General features: G+C 40.5%; 1 protein-coding gene across 8 annotated transcripts in view; it reads left to right on the top strand.

Annotated features, from left to right (window-relative positions):
- Positions 1-23,648, top strand: part of KIFC3 (kinesin family member C3) — a 325,817-nt gene extending 302,169 nt beyond the window's left edge. For 5 of the 8 annotated variants that reach the window (XM_085639124.1, XM_085639126.1, XM_085639130.1 and 2 more), the window contains 6 exons: positions 3,454-3,577; positions 3,687-3,816; positions 7,331-7,560; positions 9,154-9,288; positions 9,464-9,611; positions 20,412-23,648. In XM_085639124.1, the coding sequence (XP_085495250.1) occupies positions 3,454-3,577; positions 3,687-3,816; positions 7,331-7,560; positions 9,154-9,288; positions 9,464-9,611; positions 20,412-20,437 (793 nt within the window). In that variant the 3' untranslated portion in view covers positions 20,438-23,648. Of the gene's footprint in view, positions 1-3,453; positions 3,578-3,686; positions 3,817-7,330; positions 7,561-9,153; positions 9,289-9,463; positions 9,612-9,739; positions 9,766-20,411 lie in introns of all 8 variants that reach the window. The other 3 variants (XM_085639125.1, XM_085639127.1, XM_085639131.1) reach the window with 1 other exon arrangement.
- Positions 23,649-24,115: the final 467 nt, after the last annotated feature.

Below are 24,115 nucleotides of genomic sequence, written 5' to 3'. Positions count from 1 at the left end.
ACACTTTTTTGGTGGAAATACCATTAAAAAAGGCCTCTTGTAAATCTTCCCCTACATAAGAGAAGTAGAACATTTAAAATGATGCTTAGAATTAGGAAAAGAGTATTTTTCAAATGATCCTTTTGCTTTTTTTCATATGAAATGTTTTCCTTTCCTCTATACCTCCTTCTAAAAAATAGGTTTATTCCTTTCACTTTTGGACTTCTGCTAAACCAGAACTCCCTAAAATCTTACTCCGGTCTGTTGGATTTAAGTCCTACATCTGACTGTAGGAATCTCCGATCTCTTGAGGGTAATTGTGGGGATAAGGTGCACTGCTCAACTCACCTGGAGAGATGTAATGGGTGTCATGAATTATTAAAAGATACAGCAAGGTCTACTTTTGTAGTTTGGTAATGCCAAGCGTGCCTCTTTCTTTCTGTTTCATAGCTCTAGAATTGTTGGTACTCCATGAATAAAACATATTCTCTCAAACGTCAAAATGTTGCCTTGGTGTATACTTGAGGACATTATTAGTTGCACTGTCATAATAAAGACTTTATTCTAAATTTTCAGCATATGACAATCCAGAATACGGAAAGTTAATACTCCTTGATTTCCCTTTATTGCCTCTGTTATTTATGACTTGCTGTGATGAAGCGCTAGTTCTTACATTTCAGGTGCTTTGTAAATATTTGGTTTCTTGGGGCCTTATTTAGAATTTGGCAGACAGTTTACTCGGTCACAAATATGACGGATCTCCCATCGGCCTTAATATAAGTTCCTAGGGATTCACTTGTTTTCAGGCGGACTGGATTTCAGTCACGTTTCTTATGGAGTAACCCGTCCATGGAATTCTAACTCTGGCCCCAATAGAGTCTTTCAATAAGATTAAAGCGGTATCTTTCTTAAATGCCATGACCTAAAATACCTGTGCCGGAAAACCCTTGCATTAAAACTCCTAATTCTCCTAAAAGTGGTAGTGAAAATTCATGCTCTTACTTTTACAAAACTGTTAGTTTTAGGATCCATCCAGCTTTTCTGCTCAATATTTATCTACATATCAAAAATGTTAGCTCCTTTGGTCTTTCCTGGATCCTCTGCTCAACCGGAATAAATATTGCATAATATTTAGGCAAAGTGATATGTAGTTCACACCCATGCATAGAACTTGAAAAGCAACATTCCTTTTGCTTCTAATGTTAAGCTGCAAGCTACTTTGCATCATAAGGTCAATCTTTAGTCTCGAGCATTTCATTTTGTTATGTTGAACAGCAACCTTATTTTAGGCAGTCCCAGCGATTGTTTCACACGAGGGAAGACTGCCACAATTGGATTATTACAAATCAGCTGTTTGGCTAAAATATGCCACACAACGAGTTGGAAATCATTCCACTCTTTGTGCAATCAATATTTCTCAGAAGCCCATTCCCGAGCTGATGCCCAAATCTATACTTGGAGCTACTTGTGAAACGTTAGTTTCTTTTCAAATCTCATACCATGGTAAACTGCCTGATATCTTGCTAATCGGATACAACTATTTTGTGTTTACCTAGTCTTACTACCATGAACTATCGGTCAGAAGAACGCTTTACCACACGAGCTCCTATACAGAGACTGGGAAATAAAATGGCAAGTGCAGCAGGAATTAAAATAACCCTTAAAAAATTGTTAAGATATACTGGGAATAATTTAGGCACATTTGTCCTGGATTGTGCAGTGATACAAAGGCCCTTAAATGTAGTTACAGATGGAATAAATGTTGAAAAAGGAGGACTTCAAGATCATGTTTAAAAAGGTAAACAAGGGATTGCTCCTAATGCTAGGAGAAATGGAGTTCCAAAGTTTTGAGGCACTACCAGAGAATGATTGTTATAGAATGTTTTTGTTGTTGTTAAAGACAGGGTTTAGGAGGGTGTTCGAGCTCCTCACTGAATAGGAGCCTCTGGATTGGTAAAGTTATGCCATAAGTAGTGAATTTTGTCCCCATATAGTTTCCTGGACAATACAACCCTCTTTGTATATATTTCTGGCTTCGGTAGATGGAGAATTCAGGGAAATCAGGATGAGCGATATATTTGAATCTTGTGAAACCTAAGGCAAGACATGCAACAGCATTCTTGGAATCTTCAAGGGGAGCAGGGTGAATTTTGAGCATGCCAGGTCATGGGGAGATGTTCGTCTAGCCTCGAGAGGACAAGGGATTGAACTAATGTTATGTCTTCAGCAGGAATGAGTGATTTGATTCCTCTAAAAAACCTTATTTGTTAATGGCGCAGCTATTGATGTATTTGTGAAGATCGATGTTTGTGTCCAGAATAAAGCCCAAGGGATTGGAATTTTTGACAATGGTGGGTTTGCATCCGAGCAGCTTAGATGTAGAGAGTCATGTTTGTACAGGTGTATTGAAATTGGGAAAGGGGGGAGTTGGAAGCAATCTATTATTGGAAGTTCAGCCTAAGATGAGCTGCAGTGAGGAATGTCTGTACATCATCTAAGGTTTTTGCCAGCCTAGTTATATCTTATAGAGAGGAAACTTTCAGGTACAGCAGGGTATCTTTGGCATGAGGTGAAAGGCGACCGATTCTCTCAGAAAAGAGCAGAGTGGTTCCTTATATAGATAAAAGGGCATGAAGAGGATGGGTCTTGTGGGTACTCCTTTCCTAAGATGAGATGGACCACAGAGAAAGTTGTCTAGTTTAATCTGTTAAGAACACTTATCTAGAAAGGATTCATACTACTGCAGTTCTGTGTTGCTGATTTCCATTCAGTCAGGGAGGAGTAATGGTTTCAAGTTTTTATTACTGTTGGCATGTCTAGAAGAATGAGAATCCACCATCATTGAGAATGCTTAGGGCATCATTCACTACTCATAACCTCACTGTCTCCATGCTCATTGAAAGTCATCCATAAGGTTATTCACATCAATGTGATAAATCAGCTGTTCTGCAACATAGTGTTTGAGAATTATAGCCTTGCAGGCTTTGTTGGAAATCTGGCAAAATTTTAGGTCATCCAAGGCAGCATCTGCCTTTTTGAGGAAAGGGTTGCCCTGGCTGACTTTTAGGCAATCGGGCACAAATTCTTTGGGAAAGTCAGCAGTTAATCCTGTAGTTCAGGGAGGAAATGTATGAGTTATGTATCTTTTTAAACTTCAGATGGGATTGCACCAGCAAAATGAGAGGAAGGTTTAAGATTTTGGATCATATTGACCAAGGTCATTTGAGTGACTTCATTGAAATAGGACCATTCTTCTGAGGGTTTTATAGACTTGCTTCAAGTCAGCAGTGTCAGGTAAAGCTGAAAGTTTTGCATTTTTTCTCGGAAAAATTCGGAGAATTTTTGACAATCCACGTGTGTGAAATCTAATGTTGTAGGCAGGTTAGTAAACGTTTTTCACCGTATCGCAGATCGTCATGGGATGTGATGCGTCCTTTCTGTTGTTTACCCTGATGATCACTCTTTTTGTCTTAGGGATCTGCTGAGGAAGGAGCCACTGGAGAAACTTGACATAAGGCTGTTGCCAGATGGAAGTGGGCAGCTCTATGTGCCGGGACTAGTGGAGTTCACTGTGAAGAGCGTGGAGGATATTAACAGGGTATGAAACAGCCTTAAGCAAAGTAGAAAACATAGAATCGGGCACTGTGTTTTTTAGGGCACAGAAATATAGACTCTAACCATACGTTCACTTTTCCCGCACTACCTAGGTATTTGATATTGGACATACCAACCGTGCCACAGAGTGCACAAATCTTAACGAGCACAGCTCCCGGTCTCATGCCCTCCTCATCATCACCATCAGTGGGGAAGACTACAGCACAGGTGTCCGCACCACAGGTCTGTAATTCAAAGATAGTGCTGTGATGCATACTTTCCAAGATTATGAAGTTCCAAAGTGTGAATTTTTAGTCCAACACTGTTGCTGACCATCTGAGTGTCTGGCGAAATAGATAATGGGAAGCAGATAAAATGGCATTAGAGGTCTCAAATTGGAACTAGGTTGGGTAGGACAGCAGTAGAAACTTTGAAAATGAAATACTGTAGGGGAAACGTTTGAGAGTCTGGTGTCCTCCAACCTCCTAAGGTATGATAAGACAACTAGATTTTTTATTGCTTGTTCTCTTTTACTGACCATTATTTGTAAACCTAGAAAATAATACATTATGCTTCAATGAGACTGTTGGAGGGAAAGAAGGACCCTTCTGTCAGAGATGGGTGAAATATTTACAGAAGGGACCCCACAGACTTCAAACCTCTAGCAGAGATGGGATAGCCGAGGTTAGCGGAGACTACATGAAAGTGGTTATTTTACCACATTTTAAGATGAATCTGGTCTAGTGTAATTCCTTTCTTCATCCACATTTACTGCAGAGTGTAATTGCTTCCTTAATAGTCTCTAAAAAAAATATTACAAAAATATTCAAGCAGCCTTATTAACTATTGCTTAGTGTAGATTGGCCATATGGTTGGTGAGGCCTTCCTCACATGATAGTTCCAAGCCATGATGTGCTTTCACTTAATTATGTATCAGCAAATAAAAACAGGCATTGACAGGGTCAGTAGTGTTCTGGCTTTTGCATGTAATATGAACAGAGCAGGTACAACACAGATCGCAACAGTATAAGTTGCCCTCGTACGTGGATAAGGTAGAACACTGGGTGTCAGAACAGATTGTTGCACACAGAATAAGCAGCACAGGCTGGAGAGAAATTGAAGAAAAGGACAAGAAGGGTCTAAAACAAATTGGTTAAAAAGAGGAGGATGGTGAAGAAAAACTGATGCTAACAGTCCCTTTAAAAAAAATTTAAGGGACCTTGGATTTTGTCATGCTCTGATGTGACAGTGGAAACAAAACAAGAGACTGGAGAAGGGTGGACCAAAGTATTTATAAATTGCCAAGATCAAGCATTCTTTCTACCCATCACTTTTTGTTTTACTCCCCAGGATTGAAGGTTTGCAGGTGTTCTTTGTTCTCTGCACTAGTACTCGTTAAGCCAATCCCTAGGGTTTATTTTTATGCCGAAATAGATTCTGCCTCTGAATGGTTGGTTTAGGGAGTATATTGTTCCTCTTGTATGTTTTGATCCCTTCTTCAGCACAGTCACTGAACAATTGATCACACTATGTCAGACACTTTTATATGTACATTCCTCCGTGACTGTTCCTCAACCGATTCAAATCGCTTAAGGTGAGACTGAGCAAGGGCTTAAATGGCAGCCATAGTTTAGTAATGCTTGTAATGGGAAACATCCTTTACATCGCATGACATTACAACGTGTTTGTTACAACGACTTCCTGTAGGGGGCAGAAGGTGTTGGATTTAAAATCCAACACCTTCCCTACTGTTGCACAGACTGGAGTTGGAATAGTAAATGATACTATTCCAACATCTAGCGCTCCCTACAGCAAGTCGTTGCAACAACTTGTGTTGTAATGGTGTGCAATGTAACAATGCGGTCGTTCTAACAACCACATTGTAATGGCATGCAATGTATCACATGCATTGTAACATCGCATATTTGCTTGTGATGGCTGTGTCAATCCATTGATCATTGTAGGGTGATCATTGTATCAATTGTAAGAAAAGCAAGTTTCAAGCTAACTTCTTAAACATTTTTAAAATGTAGTCAATTCCAAAACTTAAAAATTAAGCACCTGCCTTCTTTATACATTTAAAAAGTAAATATTGATGAATAGGTATTTGTTTATTGTATGCATGTTAAGGGATAGGTGGTGTAGAAAATAGATTGTTGTGGGGTGTAGGTGGTGTATGGTGAAGGCATTGGTGTAAATGGGGTTACCGGTTTGGGCTTGGATGGTAGAGGGTTGGGGTGTAGCTGTGAATGTCTGGAATTTATGGGTGGTGCAGATGATGACGCTGCTTATGATGAAGGTGCATACAATGTTAATTGCTTACCTACAGGGTGTTGGTGGGGTGGTTATGTAATTGAATGTGTAAGTGTTGATGTTGCTGCTTTGGTAAGGTGGATGTGTAGGATGTGGCCCAGGAGAGTCAAGAAACAGCAGTATTGTGAGTTAAGGATGAAGATGTTGTATCCAGGGCAGGTTTAGCAAGTTCACAATATACTTGGTGTAGGGTGCACTTTGAGTGGTGTAGGTAGTGTCAGTGATGTAAAGTGTTGAAGCTGTCTGGTTTGTGGTGTAGGTATGGTGTTAGTGGTGGTATAAGAATATGTTGTAGGTAATAGTGTTCCTGCATGTTTGACTGAAGGGCTGGTCGCAGGGAGTGAAATGTAAGAATCTGCACTTGCTATAGAAACTGGGCAAATGACTTGGGAATCCAAGCACACTGTGGGTTTGGAAAAAAAATAAGATGCTAGAGCCAAAGTGCTGGTTTGGGTCAAGTGATAGGGTAGAAAAGAGATGAAGGTTGCGAAGCATGCACACAGTCTAGGTAGCGGTTGAGGCCTTCATGAATTTGAGCAGGTGGAAAATGAGAGTGAGGTAATGCAGCCATCTGTAGGGAAGGGTGTAGGTCATGTAAGGCATAGACTTAGTGTGTTTAGGTGATCATGATGCGGGGTGATCGGCTCTTTGCGGTGTAATCCGTATTGAGTGTGGTTTAAGGTCTGTGCTGGGTAGCATATGAGTGAATAGGCGGTTTGTCATCAAGGAGCATCTAAGCAGTAGTTGGTGTACCTGGGGATCTTTGGTTTAAGTGGTGATATGAAAGTGCAGGAACGGCTACTGTGGTGGTTAGTGCCGTATTCTTGCAACAATAGATACTGAAGAATGCAGCAATGCAAATGGAGCTACTCATTTGTGGAGTCAGAAATGTAAACTTCCTGCCTCTAATCCCATTCCAGGTAATATCAACACACCAGGTTGAAGCTAGTGGCATAAAAAGGCAGCTATCCAAAAACTCAAGGAAACAGCAAATGTTTTAGAGAATTTTAGTACTTATTGGTTGAGTGTGTATGCTTGGAATCATGCGGTGACCCTAGCCCCCACACGCCTGCAGACGAGCATCACCTCAAACTGTTGCCTTCTAATTGCTTTTAGGTTCTCAGAAATCACATTCTAGAGATGATTTTTGTCTGACTCCTATTTTTTTGTCTGTTATAGCATTTAAAAATTAAGCACAGTAAAAGATACTCACTTCCTACTAATCTTTCGGTCTATGAGAGATCTAATATGAGCAATGTTTATGGCAAAAAAAACGGTGGAAGAAAGACCGTGAATGAAGAATAAAGGAACTTAAGTGCTTGTGGGGAAAGGAGATCAGATGGTGATACAGGGGCACAAAATATTAGAAGATACTCTGAGAATGCCATTTAGGCTACGCCTTCCCAACTAACTGAAAGGTTTAATTTTTTCTCTTTCTCCTCAGGGAAGCTGAATTTGGTGGACCTTGCTGGATCAGAGCGTGTAGGGAAGTCTGGGGCAGAGGGCTGTAGGCTTCGTGAAGCACAGCACATAAACAGATCCCTCTCAGCTCTTGGGGATGTGATCTATGCTCTTCGGACACGCCAGGCCCATGTTCCTTTCAGAAACTCCAAGCTTACATACCTGCTGCAAGACTCTCTCAGTGGAGACAGCAAGACCCTCATGATGGTGCAGGTGAGATTGAAGGTCACCGGAAACAAAATAAGAATCAAACCAGTTTGAAGTTTAGGAAGATCAAAGGCAGTGTGAGAAAAATGTAGGCACGTAGCTGCACAGTGATAAAATGACTGGGAGAATTTAGAGAGTGGTCACCTAAGAATAGGTAGATTTCAGTTGCGGACTCTGTATAGGAAGCATCAATGAATACTGTGAACCTGAAGTTTTCAAACAGAAAGCGTTTGAGTGAAGTCAAGGTAAGTAAGGACACTGCCGGTGATAGAAAGATTATGTCATGAGAACTGATCGCAACCATGCATAGCTAAGGAAATAAACAATAGTTGGTGAGTTCAGTGTGGAATATAAAATTACCTTTGAGTTTTGATATCCAGGACAGATCACAAAGGGCACGAGTGTGAAAACTGGTGTGACTGTGTTGCTTGGTTGGGGGAAGGCTGTTGTGATCCAGAAAAGAGTGAGGGCTGTCAAGGGTGCAAAGGAACGTGGATGAGGGATCATGAACGAGAGATCACCATGATGACAGAGTACCAGTTCAAGTAAGGGCTTATAAGAGGGGGTGGCAATGAGTTTGAGGCTCTGGAGGAGAAGTTAGGTGAAGATAGTGCAGAAGGAGAACAAATGAAAGAAAAGAAAGAACAAGAAAACAAAAGAATTTGTGGCGGGTGAGATTAATTAAGGTCTCAAATATTAGAATGAGTGGTCTCTAAGGGAGAGTTGGTCTCAAAAAGAGATATGGTGGACAGTTCAGGGCTCAGAAAAGAGCAGAACAGATGGTAAGCTTGTAAAGAAAGGGTGTTTGAGTGATTGAGGGAGGATATGAAAGTTTAAGAGACAAGGTCAAGGTTTTTGAGCAGTCATGTGAAAGGGATAGCGATGAAAAAGTAGCAGAGGGTTGAACAGAGAGGTGCAGAACTTCTGCTACTGACTTTGCACCCAAACCATTGTTAACTTCCAAAAGCGGTTTACACTCCATATAGAACAAAAAAATATCTTATCAATTATTATACGCATGGGGATAGATTATAGTCTTTTTCTCTGAATTCTAATACCCAGTGGATAAGAGTGAGAATGCAATCATGGTAGCTGTTTCAGAAAGTGAAACTACATGTAGAGGCAGTACAGGGACCGAGGGAACAAGTATTGGTGACAGATAAAATCACAGAAAGAGTCCAAATCTTGAGGTTTGCAGAAGGTGAGAGCAGAGAGAGAGAAACGAGAATATTAGAGCATTGAAGGAGAGTGCAAAGGAAATGAAACAACGATTGTATAGCACACTTGTGAGGTAGGGGAAAGAAGGGAGGGGGAAATAGTATATTAATGTAGATTTCCTACACTCACTTGGACATGAGTACCAGAGACATGTTGTATACACAAAGGTTTCTCCCCTCTCCCATATAATTTTGTGCCAGAAGCATTTTGATCAAGTCAACTTGACAGAGATTTTGACTCAAACCATTTTGCAACTTTGTTTAGTTCCTCTGCCTACCTCCTGTGTTGGACCAATGAAAGTGAGTTGCTCTGGGATGTTGGTTGGACCATTTTGTTTTTGCCAGTAGCATGTGTTGTGATTATCCTTCTTTCTCACACCAGGTGTCTCCAGTTGAAAAGAACGTTAGTGAAACTCTGTGCTCCCTCAAGTTTGCTGAGCGAGTGCGTTCAGTGGAGCTGGGACCTGTAACCAGAAAAACAGAGCACATTCCCTTATCTAACCAGGAACAAGTTGAGGTAAGGGGTCTCTCCTTCTACTATTACTTGTCTGCATGGCAGCTTGGCCTACTTCTTTTACCTTTTTTCTTGAAGTCTCCTCATCTGCCTCTCCCTAGTTCAGATCCTCTTCACTATGATAAACTTGAATCATTGTTCTCCCGATTGTTCTTGAGATTTTTTTTCTTTTGAACAGGAATCATCCTCTTCACCAGTGCACCAACCTGCCCGATCAAGTCCATCCTCTTCTGTCGCACAGGTGAATGGCCGATCAAGCCCAACATCCAGTCCTGCAGTTTGTGTTAAACGACTGCCATCCCTCCGTCAAAAGCATCAGGCCATAGGTATGGTAATTGGCTTCAGCCATCTACGTCTAATTGACACAAAACCTTCCTCATTTCCCTTTACAATCTCTCATCCTTAAACATTCCTGTGAACCGGAGCTAATTTGTGGTGTTCTGTTTGATTGCAGCCTAAAATGATTCTCACCCTTTACAGGTGAGTGTTTTTGGGTGCGGACAGGTAGCGCTTGGGTTTTTGAAGCGTAGTAGAAACTTTGGCTTCAGCTGTAACTTTATATACTGGTGGATTTAACCTTTGTCTGCAAGCTGATCTCAGTTTGAAGTCTGAAAGTGGAGCTGAAGCAACCGAAAAATCAAGCGTGTGGTTCTCTGATGACAGATGTGTGAGGAACCAAGCTGTTGCCTCTAATAAAGTAATCAGTAAATGTCGGTCTGCTATTGTTTTCTGAAATCAAGTCTTAGCAGATCAGTATTGTGAATGTGGGGGTCTAAGTAGAGTACATGCAGTATTCCTGAGATTGAGGTCTTGAGAGGCCAGCTTTGGTCTCTGGTGCAAAGTTCTAAGTAGAGGCTTTAGAAAACAAGTAGTGATCTCTGGGGCAGTACTATACAGAGGAGGTATTATGAGCCCAACCATGTGTATGGTGTAGTATTCAGAAGCAAAAGGACACTGGAGAACACCTTTGATCTCTTCCTCATTGGTTTGTAATTTAAAGAAATGTAAAGTCCTTTTGGTTCATCGGAAACTATTCTGAAAATGGAGGGCTTGGAACCAGAATTTGGTGTTTGATTTTTCCTTTCTGAAGACTTTGCTTCCAGCAAACCCTAGCTTCTAGTTTATCAGGCTGACTTTTAAATTCAGTAGGTTATGCTACATCACTATCTGGATTCTGGTATAGGCAACTGGATATACAGGTGTCACTGTCTAGTCTAGACGCCAGGGGCAATATATGTCATTGGGTATAATATATTGAAGGAGCTAGGGGGCAAGCTGTGTTTCTAGGGAAAGAAACCGAGTATGCAAATGCTGCAGCCCTGTCTTCGTATTTATCATTTTAAACTAACAAATCCCCTCAGGCTCCATTTTACAAACTACAAGCCTGCTACCCTCTCACCTGCCTTTGTAGTAGTCTGATTAATAGAGGTTAAGATAGTTTTAATTTCCTGATCACCAAGTTGAGTTTGCTTTGTGATTAAAATAGGGACATTTTCAGGAGCTTTAAGTTAGCTAACACTCAGTTGCTTAAATACTGTCTACTCCACGATCCTCTTCTAAGAGACTGTTACCCTGTTGACATTAGAGACATCTGGGCTCTGGGTTTTTTAGCCAGTACTGTAGTGTGGTGCGGTTACCTTGAGCATGATTGCCTGTGAAGAACCTTTAAGTTGCTAACTCCACTGAACCCACGTGATAACTGCTAACATTGATTTAGAGATTTCAAAGGGCATGCTGCACATCTGCACAACTAGAGCACCAACAGCAAGACAGTCTGTGTCCGTCCAAGCCAGAATCAGGCCAGAGATGGGGATACTTTGAGTCTGATGCCTCTCAGACACTTTCAACAGCTCTACACAACATTTTGGCCTCCAAGCTGCTGATTATTAAGCACTCAACTTTCTTCTTCCTAGTTTTTATCTTTTCTCAACCACTTCTTCTTTTCCCTATTTTCTCTGATCCTAGCCCCAAGAGGCTGTGGTGAATGAGCACTTAACAATAATAATCCACCTTCTTACTCAATGTAGTTTATTCTTGTATAATTTTCTAAGTTTGATAATGACCATATCATTTGTGTGAATAGCCTACAAATTGTAGGAGAATGTAAGTTGTGTGACGATTGTCTTAATCTTGAAGCAACCCAAAAGCAGATCTGTTTAGTGGCAGGTTTACACTTGCATCAACTAGTGGCCAGGCTAACTCTCAAAGCACTGTCATCCATGCCTCAAATATAACTGAGAACTGCCAACCTCTTCAAATTTAGTTTGCAGTGCTGATAGTGTGTACACTAAGAAAATGTAAGACCTGATCCATCACACTAATGGTACATACTTGTTAAAGACCTATCGAACTAACCTGGTATTATTGTGCATTGATCTACATAATGTATCACTTATGGAACTCATTTCATGACTAGCCCTAAATTGTAATTACCATCAAGCTTCCACAAATGAGCAGGATCAGCCCCCAAGATAAAAAAAAATAAAGAAATTTGCCAAATTAACTGTGCACTGCAAAAAACTAAAAAAGGGCTCACAGAAAGGAAAGTAGAACTTGTTACGACACTACGATAAGAGCAGCATATCAGAAATAGGGATATTCACATACACCGCCATAAAGAAAACAAAAACTTACTGTTCCTATAATAGTCTCTTGAAGTCTTTTTTTCCTCTGAAATCATTCTGAAGACATATTGATCATGCCTCTCAGGTGTAAGTATCGAAAACCTATTTCCATTGTATTTGTGCACTGGATGTGGCATTTCTCCTGGAGTCTGGGCATTTTCCTTAGGGTTGACCAGAAACTGGATTCTGTGCCAAATACTAAAATGACGCCCTTCAACATCATTACACACCAGTGCGGCGTGGCAGGAGGTTGATCTGTCTCAGAATTGTTTTAAAGCCACTGAAGATCTCCCTGACTTCAATTACTTAGCGTGGCACTGTGGCTTGTAATCCTACTGATTAGAGTGGGATGATGTCCCAAAAACGATGGTGGCAAAGAAAATCGGGTACACCAACTGGATTTCTGGCTGGAGTACACAGATGTGCATCTCCTGCAACATTCTAATTTATATGATTTTAAAGATCCTGGTGGCCCAGAGGAAGATAGGCTTGTGGTGGATGGTGCCCAAAGTAGTCAAGTGGACCCCCTACATGATATATTACAACAGGGAAGGTGCATACTGTAGGCTATGAGACTCATAAGAGATTGATGGACGTACTGTCAGTTTCATTTGTTTGTCAGTGATGTTGTCAGTAGACGAGGAGGAATGATCAGCCAGAGGTTCGTGGTGAAGGCTTTCTCCTGAATCAACCGTAGGTGAATGGAATTTTTAATGCAACCCAACTTTTAGCATTTCAAGCACACACTAATGACAACTCTAGTTACTTCAAATACAATGTGCTGCTAAATTAATTTAGTCTGATAAACTGGCGCACATTATATTCTTAAGCAAGTAAAACTGCAGGCTTCCACATATGATCTATGCCCCTTACAGTTGCTTAAAACTGGCTCTTTTCCAAGTTGTTGTACTTTGAATACCCTGGCACGGATAGTGGCAACCCAGCTCCTGCAGTTGCAGAATAATTGCTTATGAGATTATCTTCAGCCACCTTTCATTCAACTAGGAGTACAGAACCTGGTATGTCTATCAGATGTCTCAAGTAATGAAATGGGATGACCGCTGTGTTGGAATTGTTGGTTGACTTTTGTGCTATTGACCTTGCCACTCCTACTACTAACAGGCTCTTCAACACTTGGCCTGATGCAGCACAGCTAGTGGCTCTGTGCCATTTTGAATCTTCATTGGACAGAACTGCGTGCATTGTGACACTGCACTTATCCCCGCCCCCACCCACACATTCTCTTCTCAATGTGTAAAACTTCAGTTAAGTCAAACTGATCTAATCATTTGGCATTACTTTTATAACTATGTTGAGTAAGTACATTTAACCCATACTGAAACATTTGCCAGCTTTTACTGTTTAGCCTAACAGGTTCACTGTGTCTTTCCAAAAATGTTGCTTTATGTTGCTTTTAATCAGTCTCTTTTTAATAAGGCTTGGTTCCTGCATGGTTCCATTAATCAGTCCTTGCACCTCCACTGTCTTGTTCCAACCTCTGCATTGCCAAAACTCTCACCCTATTGCAGTCTTGTCTTGGCTGTCTAAAGATCCTGGAAAGCACTGGGGCCTCACAGCACCAGTAGTTCTTGGAATTGCAAACTTGTTGTATAACCATCAGTTGTGCTTTTGACTCCAATGTAGGACCAAAACTGTGCTGGTCTCTGCTGAATCTTATCTTGCAAGCAGTAGATTAAGGAGAGTTGTCATTCTCCATTTGTATGCTGCATTTGCTACAATGGTGTGGAAGTATGTTGGTGAGGAAAAGAGACTTAGGGCCTCATGTAGGTAGCCATATACCGGTCGGTAACGGCCGATTTTCGGTAATTATACCGTTACCGACCGGTATATTGGCTATTGGTATGTAGGGGGTCAATTTCTGAAATCGGAATTTACCGAATCGGTAAAACTACCGAATCGGTAAAATTACCGAATCGGTAACGTTACTGATGTGGTAATTTTACCGATTCGGTAATTTTACCGAATCGGTAAATTCCGATTTCAGAAATGATATGTAGGGGGAGTGTGTGTGTGTGTTTATGAGTCGGTATTTACCACCAACTTTTAGTTGGTGGTAAATAATTAATGTATGTGTGTATGCATTTGGAAGCGCGTAGCAGTGTGCAATGTGGCATACATACATGCCCTTAGGGCATGTATGTGTGCCACATGTGCACACATGGCCGAATCAGGGGTGCAACAGGGTGTCAATGTGACACCCTGCCACCCTTGCATTTTCTCCACCATTACCGAATCGGTATTTACCGATTCGGTAATGAGGCATACCTTCCCCTCAATGGGAAGGTATGCCTCATTACCGAATCGGTAAATACCCATTCGGTAATTACCGAATTGTAACGAATCGGTAAAAAATACCGACTCATTACCTACATACGAGTTACCACTTCTAAAATACCGATTCGGTATCGTTCGGTATTTTAGAAGTGGTAACTGGTATGCTACCTACATGAGGCCCTTAGTCTGAAACCATGGCCTTCAAGTTGATTTATTTACTGTAGATCCAACAAACTCCAATCCAACTTTTGAGCTCAGTCAACCACTAAGATTGGAATTCTGGCCTACAAGCTCATCCTAATAAGAAAATGCATTATATAATACGACATTCTTAATTCTACAAGCACTAATAGGATGACCAAAAGTGCCAACATGCCACACCTCTCTTCCAAAACAAAAAATTAAAACCAAGGTGTTAACATTGCAATAATGATTAACTGGGAAAACTATGCAAATATACACAAAGGAAAAAAGTTGAGATAAGTCGCAGTAAGAGTCAATCAAGAATGTAGCCTTTCGAGGGAGCAAGACACTTAATCAGACACTTAATCATGTAGGTCTATTGTTCTGCAGGTTTGTCTTTTTGTTCCCCATGAGAGCACAAGTGTCTCTTATAGATTGTATTTCAGTTCCTTCAAATTAAAAATTGCCATTTGCATCACCATTCTTCACTGAAATATGGTTAAACCCACAGATACAATGCCTAAAATATTTGAATTACCTAAAATCGAATAAAGAAGATTGAATGATTGAAAATGGTTGCATGTGTAGGTTTAACCAACCAATCAATCAGTCTTCACAGCCACTTTGAAAAATGTATTCACCTTAATGTGCTTACCAAACATTTGAACCAGGCATGTGACACTCCAGTGCATGTATAACTACTAAATCATTTACTCGCACATTGCTGTGAACTACGCCTTCTGGATATTGAAGTTGATTTTTCTACTTAGGTGTTTGCCCATCTCTCTTTCACACCTCTATCGTCAAACATCTTCTCAAACTCATTTTGTTTCCAAAGCCAATGGGGGCATAGACCCATGTATGCTCTCCTAAACATTGCAAACAATATTTGGAGGCATGTGGAGAAAACCTATATACTTCCACCCTACATTTCACTTCATCCCTCCAATTCATGTCACAGCTTCTGGTTCATTGGATAATCTGAGTCCAATTCAGCTTCTTGATGATATCATTGGTCTTAGGGTAACAAAGCAAGCATTTTCTTTATCTAGTTTTTCTTTCTTCAACAGAAAATTCTCCATTTCCTTACATGTGAGGTGCAAACCAGTCAGTATTGCTTTTTGATTTCCTTCCCTTTGAAATGTTCGATGTAGGAACTTGATAAGCAACTACAGTGTTAATTTAACTCTTGATGGGAACCTCTGCCCAATGGGAGTATAAATTAATTCTGACCAAAATACCCTAGTTAACTCTCTCACCCTGAAAGGGACCCATGAAGTTGAATTAAACTTCTTCCCAAGGATCTGAGGAATTTCTCAGACTATCAGTGGAGGTGTGCTTATCGTGCTTGTTGTATCAATATAGACAATCTCCAACTAACTTATAGATTTGCAGATCAGTATTTAGCCACCAGTTATCAAGAAGGAACCTTTCTTTGGTATTAAGGATACCCATAAGCCCTGAATAGGCTAAATCAGTCAGTAGTCTGTGTACCCCAGTTGATGGAACCAGGTGCAGGCTCTGCCTATAGTGCATACAAGGTTATCTGTGTCTGAGATCCAACTTCAAACTTTTACGCTCCCCCAGCACACTTACCATTTCATTAATGTTTGGTATAGGAAATGTCTTCCACCATGCACTTATTCTGCTTGTTTTTAGATCACTGCAAACTCTGACATCCCCCTTAGATGTACAGGCTACGACTATTAGTGCTAGTTATTCTGCCCCTTCCACCTGTTCAATAATGCCAAAAGTACATAGGGCATCTACTGCTTTTTTTCACATGGTCTCAACTGCTTCTAGGAATACTCCTTAGTTTATTCACTGCAGGAACTGAATTGTTCCTTTTGATTATTTGGTGCAGTTAACCCTTCAAGCACTCTACTTGTTTGCAAACACTTTGGGGCCATATTTGTGAAATATCTTCAGCCTAATCTTCTGCAGTTCACCAGGACCTCAGGAACAGCAAAGAGGAGCTAGAGTGTTACTGAAACATTTTTAGTGAAGCCAACTCTGGACACTGCCATCAATTTCAAGAACATAAACTTTCCTCTGGCAGTATGCCTGTAAATTCTATTTTGAAGTTTCATGGGTTTTTCTCCAGAATTATAAGGTCTCAGATTGTGTTCTTTTAGTAACACTTTAGTCACAAATGTCTCTGTAAAATCACCATCTGACACGAAACTCTGCGATGCACCTGAATACATCATCATGTAAGGCTCAACACTTTTAAGTTTAACAACATAAACTGAATGGGCAAAATTGCTTTTTCTACTTTAATCCAATATGTGCAGGAGCATCTCCCATTCAGTCTCTTTCACTTCATACACCTTTAGACTGCTTCTTCCTCCTTTAGAACACTTGGCAAAAGGATCTGTTTTACCACAATTTTGACATTTGGTTTTAGCTGCAGGACCGTCTTTAAAACTAGCCATGTGACCAGTGCCAAAACTATAGCACCGCCTCTTGAATGCATTGTAATCTTTACTCTTACTTCTCTCCCTCTGCATTGCATCAACATCCTGAAATTCCTTTACTTTGCCGTTTGTCTTGTGGAATTCTTCCACACATGCCTATAAATGTTCAATTTTTTGTAATCAAAGACTATCACCTCATTCAAATCCACTTCTTCTTTAAGCCAAAGTCCTTCTCTTACTTATCATTACTACACTTTAGCATATATCGATCCCTGATTGTCCCCTCTTTTGATACCAAATTTGCACTTGGTAGCTAATATTAAGGCTGTGACAAAATCCTTAACAGTCACAGCAGCTCTTTGAGCATGCATACCAAATCAGTATCTTTAAAGCACTATTGATATCTTAAAAATGTTAATCTAACTTTTTTATGCAAACACCACGTTCATCTAAATTTTCACTTGCATCTTCACCCTCGGTGAACTCTAAATATGATTACCCAAGTTTCCACCTGAAAAGGAAAGGTTGTCCTGTGCTAACAAAACATAGTATGCATAGCACAGAGATAGATGTTGTTGCAGTTTGGAAATCTTGCAGAGAAATCCAATTTTTTTTTTTACATTAATATATCCCTTTGCTTTTGTATCTGCATGCCAACAGCCTTCATAATTACTTCGCTGATGGAGGGTCTGGGTGAAGTCAGTGCCTGGACAAGTATTAGCTGACTCAAACTGAATTGGACTAAAACTGAAGTACTGCTACTAGATACCAGTCAGTCGATTCTATTGATGCTGGCCTTCAGTCTTGAAAATTGTTTGGTGTATCAGTGGTATTCACTGATAGAGCAAAAAAAACTGGTGGTCATCTGAAATGCTGACCTTTGCTCTGGAGCACACATAGAATCACTTGTTCAGTCTGCATGCCTCGCCATTCCATTGTCAATGAGATAAAGGAATTTGAGGGCGCTAAACTAGATAAGCAAATTCAATAATGGTGGTGGGAAAGAGGTTATACACAAATGTCTGACTGGCCATTTGCAATTTGTCCAGAATGCAGTGGCATGTCTTATCCTAAACCTCAAGAAGTTTGAGTGTAACTTGTTTCCTGGAGAAATTACATTAGCTGTTGGTATGCAAGTGAAGCTTCTTTCAAATACTCAGCCAATTTTAGAAGTGCCTCTTAGGAGCGCCTCCAGTTTCTTCTCAGAAGAAAGTGTCCCTTGTATCTGCTCTTGTCCAAAGGTCTCGTGCTCACTGTGCCATAAGAGACACTAGGAATCTGTAGCCTACTGATGAGTCCAAAATCGACTGAAACCAGACTTTGGTTGCTTGTATTTCCATTCAGAGGTTACCTGATCCGACATTTTGGACTGAACCCTTCTTATTGGAGCAGAATCCTTCTTATTGGAGCAGGACCACGGGTGTTTTGCTAATGGCTGTTTCCTGGCTGAAGTGGCTTGATGGACAAAAAACAATGGACTGAAATTAACGCCCCTAATAATTACCAGTGGCTGAGATTAATTCAAGCATTCAGCCCATAAACGTTAGTATTCTTAAGCAAAAAATAAAAAATCTCCTGTGAAGGGTTATGGATCCTGCACATAAGCTTTACTATTTATTCTTTATGAAGTTATTGAAGATTCACATGGTTAATTAATATGCGTTTTTCCCATCTGCTGTGTTGACCTTGTCACCAGTTGCTTTCTAAATGTAATCAGTCATGTGCTATCTTCTCCATCCCTCTACCTGATTGGCGGCACATCTGCCAACCTTCTCCTTCTCGTCTTCAAGATAGTCTGCGGTACGTCCACTCCTAACCCCTAACTGATCCTAAGAATACTTTTAACACAAGTGTGTTCTCCACTACATTTAGATCCTGAAGCCATTGTGTGCTCCATCTTGATGTTCAGCTGTTTGCTCCGCCCCACTGACACAGCCTTCCCATTGAAGTTTCATCTGATCTCTTGGCCTCCTTCATGAAATGCTATTGAGGCACAGTTGTTTGAAAATTGATTATCAGTGCGAATGACTCACACCAGAACCCTCTGTCCCTTTGTCATGTACGATATTGACAGTCACATGGAATGCAGCGTTTGGCTCACCCAATTCGAATGTTGGCACCACCTCCTGTTTGGCTGTTGTGACATCACTAATGCTGTCAAGAGGGAACATTAAGAAGATAAGACTGAGACGTAGGTTCCTTTGTTAGGTGAAACTGGAGGGGGGTGGGGTCAAATGCTAATACTCTTAGTGCATGGATGCTCGTGGATGATAATATCCATTGCCGCCCTCTCATTTCATGCTGTTCCTTCCCTCTGGCATGGGCTCATAGACACAGGACAGGCAGTTAACAGTGCTCAAAACCCCTTCACTGATTCAAAGGATATTTGTTTATGGAAATCAGTCCATGTAAGTGTTAGTTGGGTGAAATATATGTTTGCCATGGTAATGTTCGGCTAGAATGTAATATTTGTTGGCCCAGTGGAGGGTGTCTATTGGGCAGAAGACATTTAGAGTAGCTTTTTGAAATGGTGCTAATGCAGTGTTGGTTTTCATAACTTTAGTTCTGTCAGATTCACGTTCTCGAAGATGAGTGGAGTTCAGCGTTCAATCGTGTGGGTTTACCAGTTCTAGTGCCACTCTGCATCCTTACTGGAATCAGCAGGAACCCGAGCAAACGTTTGTTAAACAGAAAGTGCCTCCACTTTACTTGGGTTTGATTCCTTGTAAAATCGCAGTATTCGTGCTGGCTCTTGAACTCCCATTAGAGTGTGCACAGTTTGTTGAAGAAGCAGCTAACTTGCACCCTGCGCCTCAATGTAGACTCCTGGCCCTTTACTTATTTGTGCCAAAATGAATACATATGAGGATTGCAGTCACAGTGTTTCTTATCCTAAATTTGTATAAGTCTGCATTTTTATTTGTAAAATGTGCTTGGCACAAGTTTTGCCTCAGTGAATTTATTTTCCTAATCCGACAATCGGCAACACTGTTGTAATGCAGACCTCATATCTGTTAACATATGAACGACATGGGTATGACAAACTCAGACTGCAGAATGTTTCGTGTGTGGCTTGGAAGGTCTCAGTTTCTAGTTCGTGAAGGTAGTTGCTAACTTGTTTGAGGACACACCATGATCTTTTATGATACCAGGCCCTTCCGTACAGTTGAATTGTCTGCCTGAATATATTATGTGGTCTTACCAGGTACTTTTAAGATCTCTCTTGGGAATGTCTCTGTTTGCAGTAATCTGTGCATGATAGGAAGCTTTGTGGAAAGGGAGTTTGGGACATGGATCAGTCTCTGGATACTATCTGTGAAAGTGTATGTGTAGTGAAGTTAGCATAGAAATAATTTGCAGAAGGTGCTTCTGGGCTTATGATCTTTGCTGGTGGTGGTGCTATTAAGGCTGCTGTATGATAACACTCTTCAGTGCCTTGTGTATGTTTGCCCGCTCTTGATCACTGCACCATAAAGATTTGCTTTCCTCTGCTTGCAGCCGCTTTGCTGGCCATAAACAGTGATTGGGTAGGACATTGAAGTTGTAAATTTGCTTGATGTCTGTTAATTTATAAGTTGACTAATCTTGCTATTCCCTTTTTCTTCAGTAAGGCGGAAGTCCGTCACTTTGTGACTGTGGAAAAACATTTAAGCAAGGAGATGAACTCTGTTCCCCACCTGATTGCAGTTTTTCAGATCTGAGGAATTGAACATTTTGATGGAAAGCTGCTCTCTAAATCAACCTTGTTGTGAATAGTGCACTATATTGATTACAGGATCAAAAAGCCTCCAATTCCTATTGTTTGATGGCTCAAGTTAAGATGGCTGTTTCCACACAAATACAGAAGCACTAAACAAGAGACCTGCCTTGACACTGAAGACTGTGAACATACTTTGAGGGTTGACAGTGTGGGAGCGAGAGGAGGAGCCTCAAACATGGTGTCTCATTTGATGATCTCAAAAGAGGAGCTTCACTTCCCAACAATCACTTAATTTATCTCAAGACTGAAGAAAGTTGAAAGATGAGTGCAGCCTTCGTAAATCTGATGCCGAACCAGATCATTTGCCAACTCAATGATAGATTAACTCTTCACTTACAAGGGGTAGGACGTTGGGTGTAAGGGGGTGTTACTTCCTTACGCTGACCTGGGACTCATAATTAACATGAAAGACATACCTTTGGGCTGAAGTGTTTTAATGGTGCTCAATATCCAGATATTGAGGGTCGATGAGGGGGTGAGCTTTAGTATGCAGCTAAATAATTGGCTGGTTGCTGGAGCAGTCACTGCCGAAACAATTAAACGCAGGGTTGAATATTTGGTTCCATACTGTAACACATATAGACTCCAGTAGACCAGGCTTCCCACAGCCATGTTAAACCTCCTGGAGTAGTACCACCTCAAAGGATCACTGTGCATGCCAAACACATCTGTGGTCTTCTCACTTCCAACCAGTAGTTAAGCCTGGCCCTTAAATAAAATATTGCCCTCCTGAAAGGGTATCAGTGTCATACACCCTCCTGTACCATGCCTCATGGGAAGAAAGCACTAGTTTTATTTTCTCCCAACTAAACATTTTGTTTGCTATCCTGTTTCATGATAAGCATCCAATTAAGGGCTCAGGTACTGTAGGGTGCACTGGTGATTAGACAGGCCATGCCCCTGGTCTGTTTAGAGTGATTCCACTGTCTCCTGCCAGTACATGTTCCTGCAATGTGTAAAATAGCACTTACTGAATAATCTCTCAGGCCTTCACAGCTCTGGGTTGTTGAGCATTGCCTGCCTAGGTTGATGTCTAGGCCCTCACAAGCATTTCACTAGTCACTGTTAGAATCCAGCCTCTTTTATTTTTTTTAAACTGTCCTCTATCGCACACTCACACGTCACAACACCCACTTTTCACATTAATTTATGCTGTAGACCTTAGTTATCATTGGTAAAAATGTCCTCGTTCTCTCATTATTGGCTCCAAGCGTTCTTGTACTTGTAGTTCTGTTTTTGTAATCCTTGAGGATGTTTTGAAGTGTATCAAACTGACCGGCCAGTTTGACTGTTAACTTGGTCTTTTAGTAGGAACATTTATATATGTATACAGGAAGATAACACACCGGCAACCTGAAATCTGTCAAATGCAAAATCATTGTTTAAACATAAGATGCAAATGCCATAAAAAAAACCACAAAATACACATAAACTGTTGCACGAAGGCAGACACTAGATTTTTCTAGTGGGATCTTAATCACATAACTTTTGTGCACTGATTAGGTGCTGCATCAAAAACAGTCAGTGAGGACTAGAGAAAATACAGCTTTTGGACTGTTCTTTCCCAGTTTCTTTTTGCCACTGGGGTGACAAAAGCTTGCAAGCTAGATAAGGACATTAGGACAAGAAGCTGGCCTAAAAAAAGGCCTATGGCCTCTACCTCTTTGGAAGCAAGCTAATCATCTTACCCAATATAATTTTTTTTACAACTCTATTTATTATGTAAACAACGATACAAACTTTGTCTCATACACCATATGCAGAATCACATATTTACTTCAGTACAATGACTGTTATTGCAAAAATTGAGCCCCCTTCCTCCTCCCTCCCATTATCATTTTAATCACTGGGGACAACCAACAGATTGGACCTTAGAGAGATTCAAGATGCAGACCATGTATAGGAGAGTGTCCCCTTCAGATGGAGAACATGGCCAGCCCGGTGATCTCTGACTGCATCACCTTCCTCTTCTGCTCATCTTGCACTTTACTGTTAATATCTTGCATGTTTGTTTCGTTAATATTGTTGAGTGTTTTCATGCTTTGGGTAAGGTCTAGTTTACTGTGTGAGATGATGACCTGTAACTCATCTTTTTCCTCAGCATTCACTCCCAAAGCCCCAACTGTTCTGCTGCTTTTAAAAGTATTTACAGTTTAGTCAGTTTCTCTCAAGCACTGTTCGTTGATCAGTGATAATAAGAACAAGATCTAATCCCGGCGATAAAACCACCACATCAAGGCCTAGCATATACCAAGCTCAGAATCAGGGTACTGATGACAACTAAATGTAGGTCATCCTCTGATTTTTTATTTTTTTTTAAATTCACTTATTTGCAGCAGTGTTTTCAGCCAAGCAGGTCATTCAGATAATTTGTTTTTTTGACTGAATGGCGCCTATTTCATCAGCGATTCAAGTGTGGTTGGTTTCTTGTGTAAGCTGGATTCTGCTTGTGATTTTATTGTTCATTTTATTCATGTTAAAGACTGTTAGCTGGGCCAAAATGAAAGTATTCTGTAAATATTAGATTTGTCTTCAGATGAAATGCTAATTCTTTATCGAAAGTAAAAATATATACATAGCTTTTAAAATGGATCAAGGAAGGAGGGTTCGCTGAGACTATCTGTACATCACTTCAGTCTGTCTTAGATTGGGTTGGCCAATTTGCTGTTTATTTTTGATAGTCTGTACTCCACTCTCCATTTTCGTCGTTTACTTGTGTAGCGTTTCCTCACAGCAGTTAGCAATTTGACCTCTTCATTATCATTGGGTCTTTTTGTCCACTCTCATACTTGTAATTGACAGTACAGAGAATGCAGAGGAACAGACCCACTGTATTTGTGAGCTTCCATCTATTCTTACTATACCTTTCCCTGGAGGTCTATGTTAAAGCTTTTTTTTATTGTTGTATGTCTGTTCTGTTTGTCCCTATTTGTTCTATTGCACTGATCTATCCGTTATTGGACCTTTCCGACGAAGATTTATAGAAATTATATTTAAAATTATTTTATACAGAAGATTGTTTTGTTGTATTTTAATAAAGTTCACTTTTTGTGACATGTCTTGTAAATAAACAGTTTAAAGTAACATTTCTAGTTTCTGTTTTCCTTTTTGTATTGCATATACATAGTACAGAACTGTTAGGAATGCTGCATAGTATCTACAGTAGAACAGTTTAATGTAAAACATAAAAGCCCTTCCTTTTTTTGTAAATAGCAGGTAAAGATGCTACATCTGTATCAAATTGTGGACTACTACTTGCTTTCTGTTGTTTTTTTTTTAACATCTGTTTATTGGGTTTTATACCACAAACCGGCAACTAACTAAACTGCATCTCGTAAGCCATGTGCCCCTTCTGCCAGCCACCACAATACTGTGTCATAGTTCAACACAGCAGGCTTCCACCCAGACATCTCCGTACTGGGATCTCACAGAAGATGGTCCCATTCAAGATGAGCCTTTCCTCATTCCATGCATCTCCCACATCCCTCCACGGGCCTCACACTTTCTCAAATTTGTGTTGGCAACCTCAAGCTTGGTAAACTAGCTTATCC

The sequence above is a fragment of the Triturus cristatus genome, chromosome 12 (genome assembly GCF_964204655.1).
Source record: "Triturus cristatus chromosome 12, aTriCri1.1, whole genome shotgun sequence".
In the NCBI taxonomy this organism is placed as follows: Eukaryota; Metazoa; Chordata; class Amphibia; order Caudata; family Salamandridae; genus Triturus; species Triturus cristatus.
The sequence above is the reverse complement of the archived record's forward strand: the minus strand, read 5'-3'. Positions and strand labels throughout refer to the sequence as shown.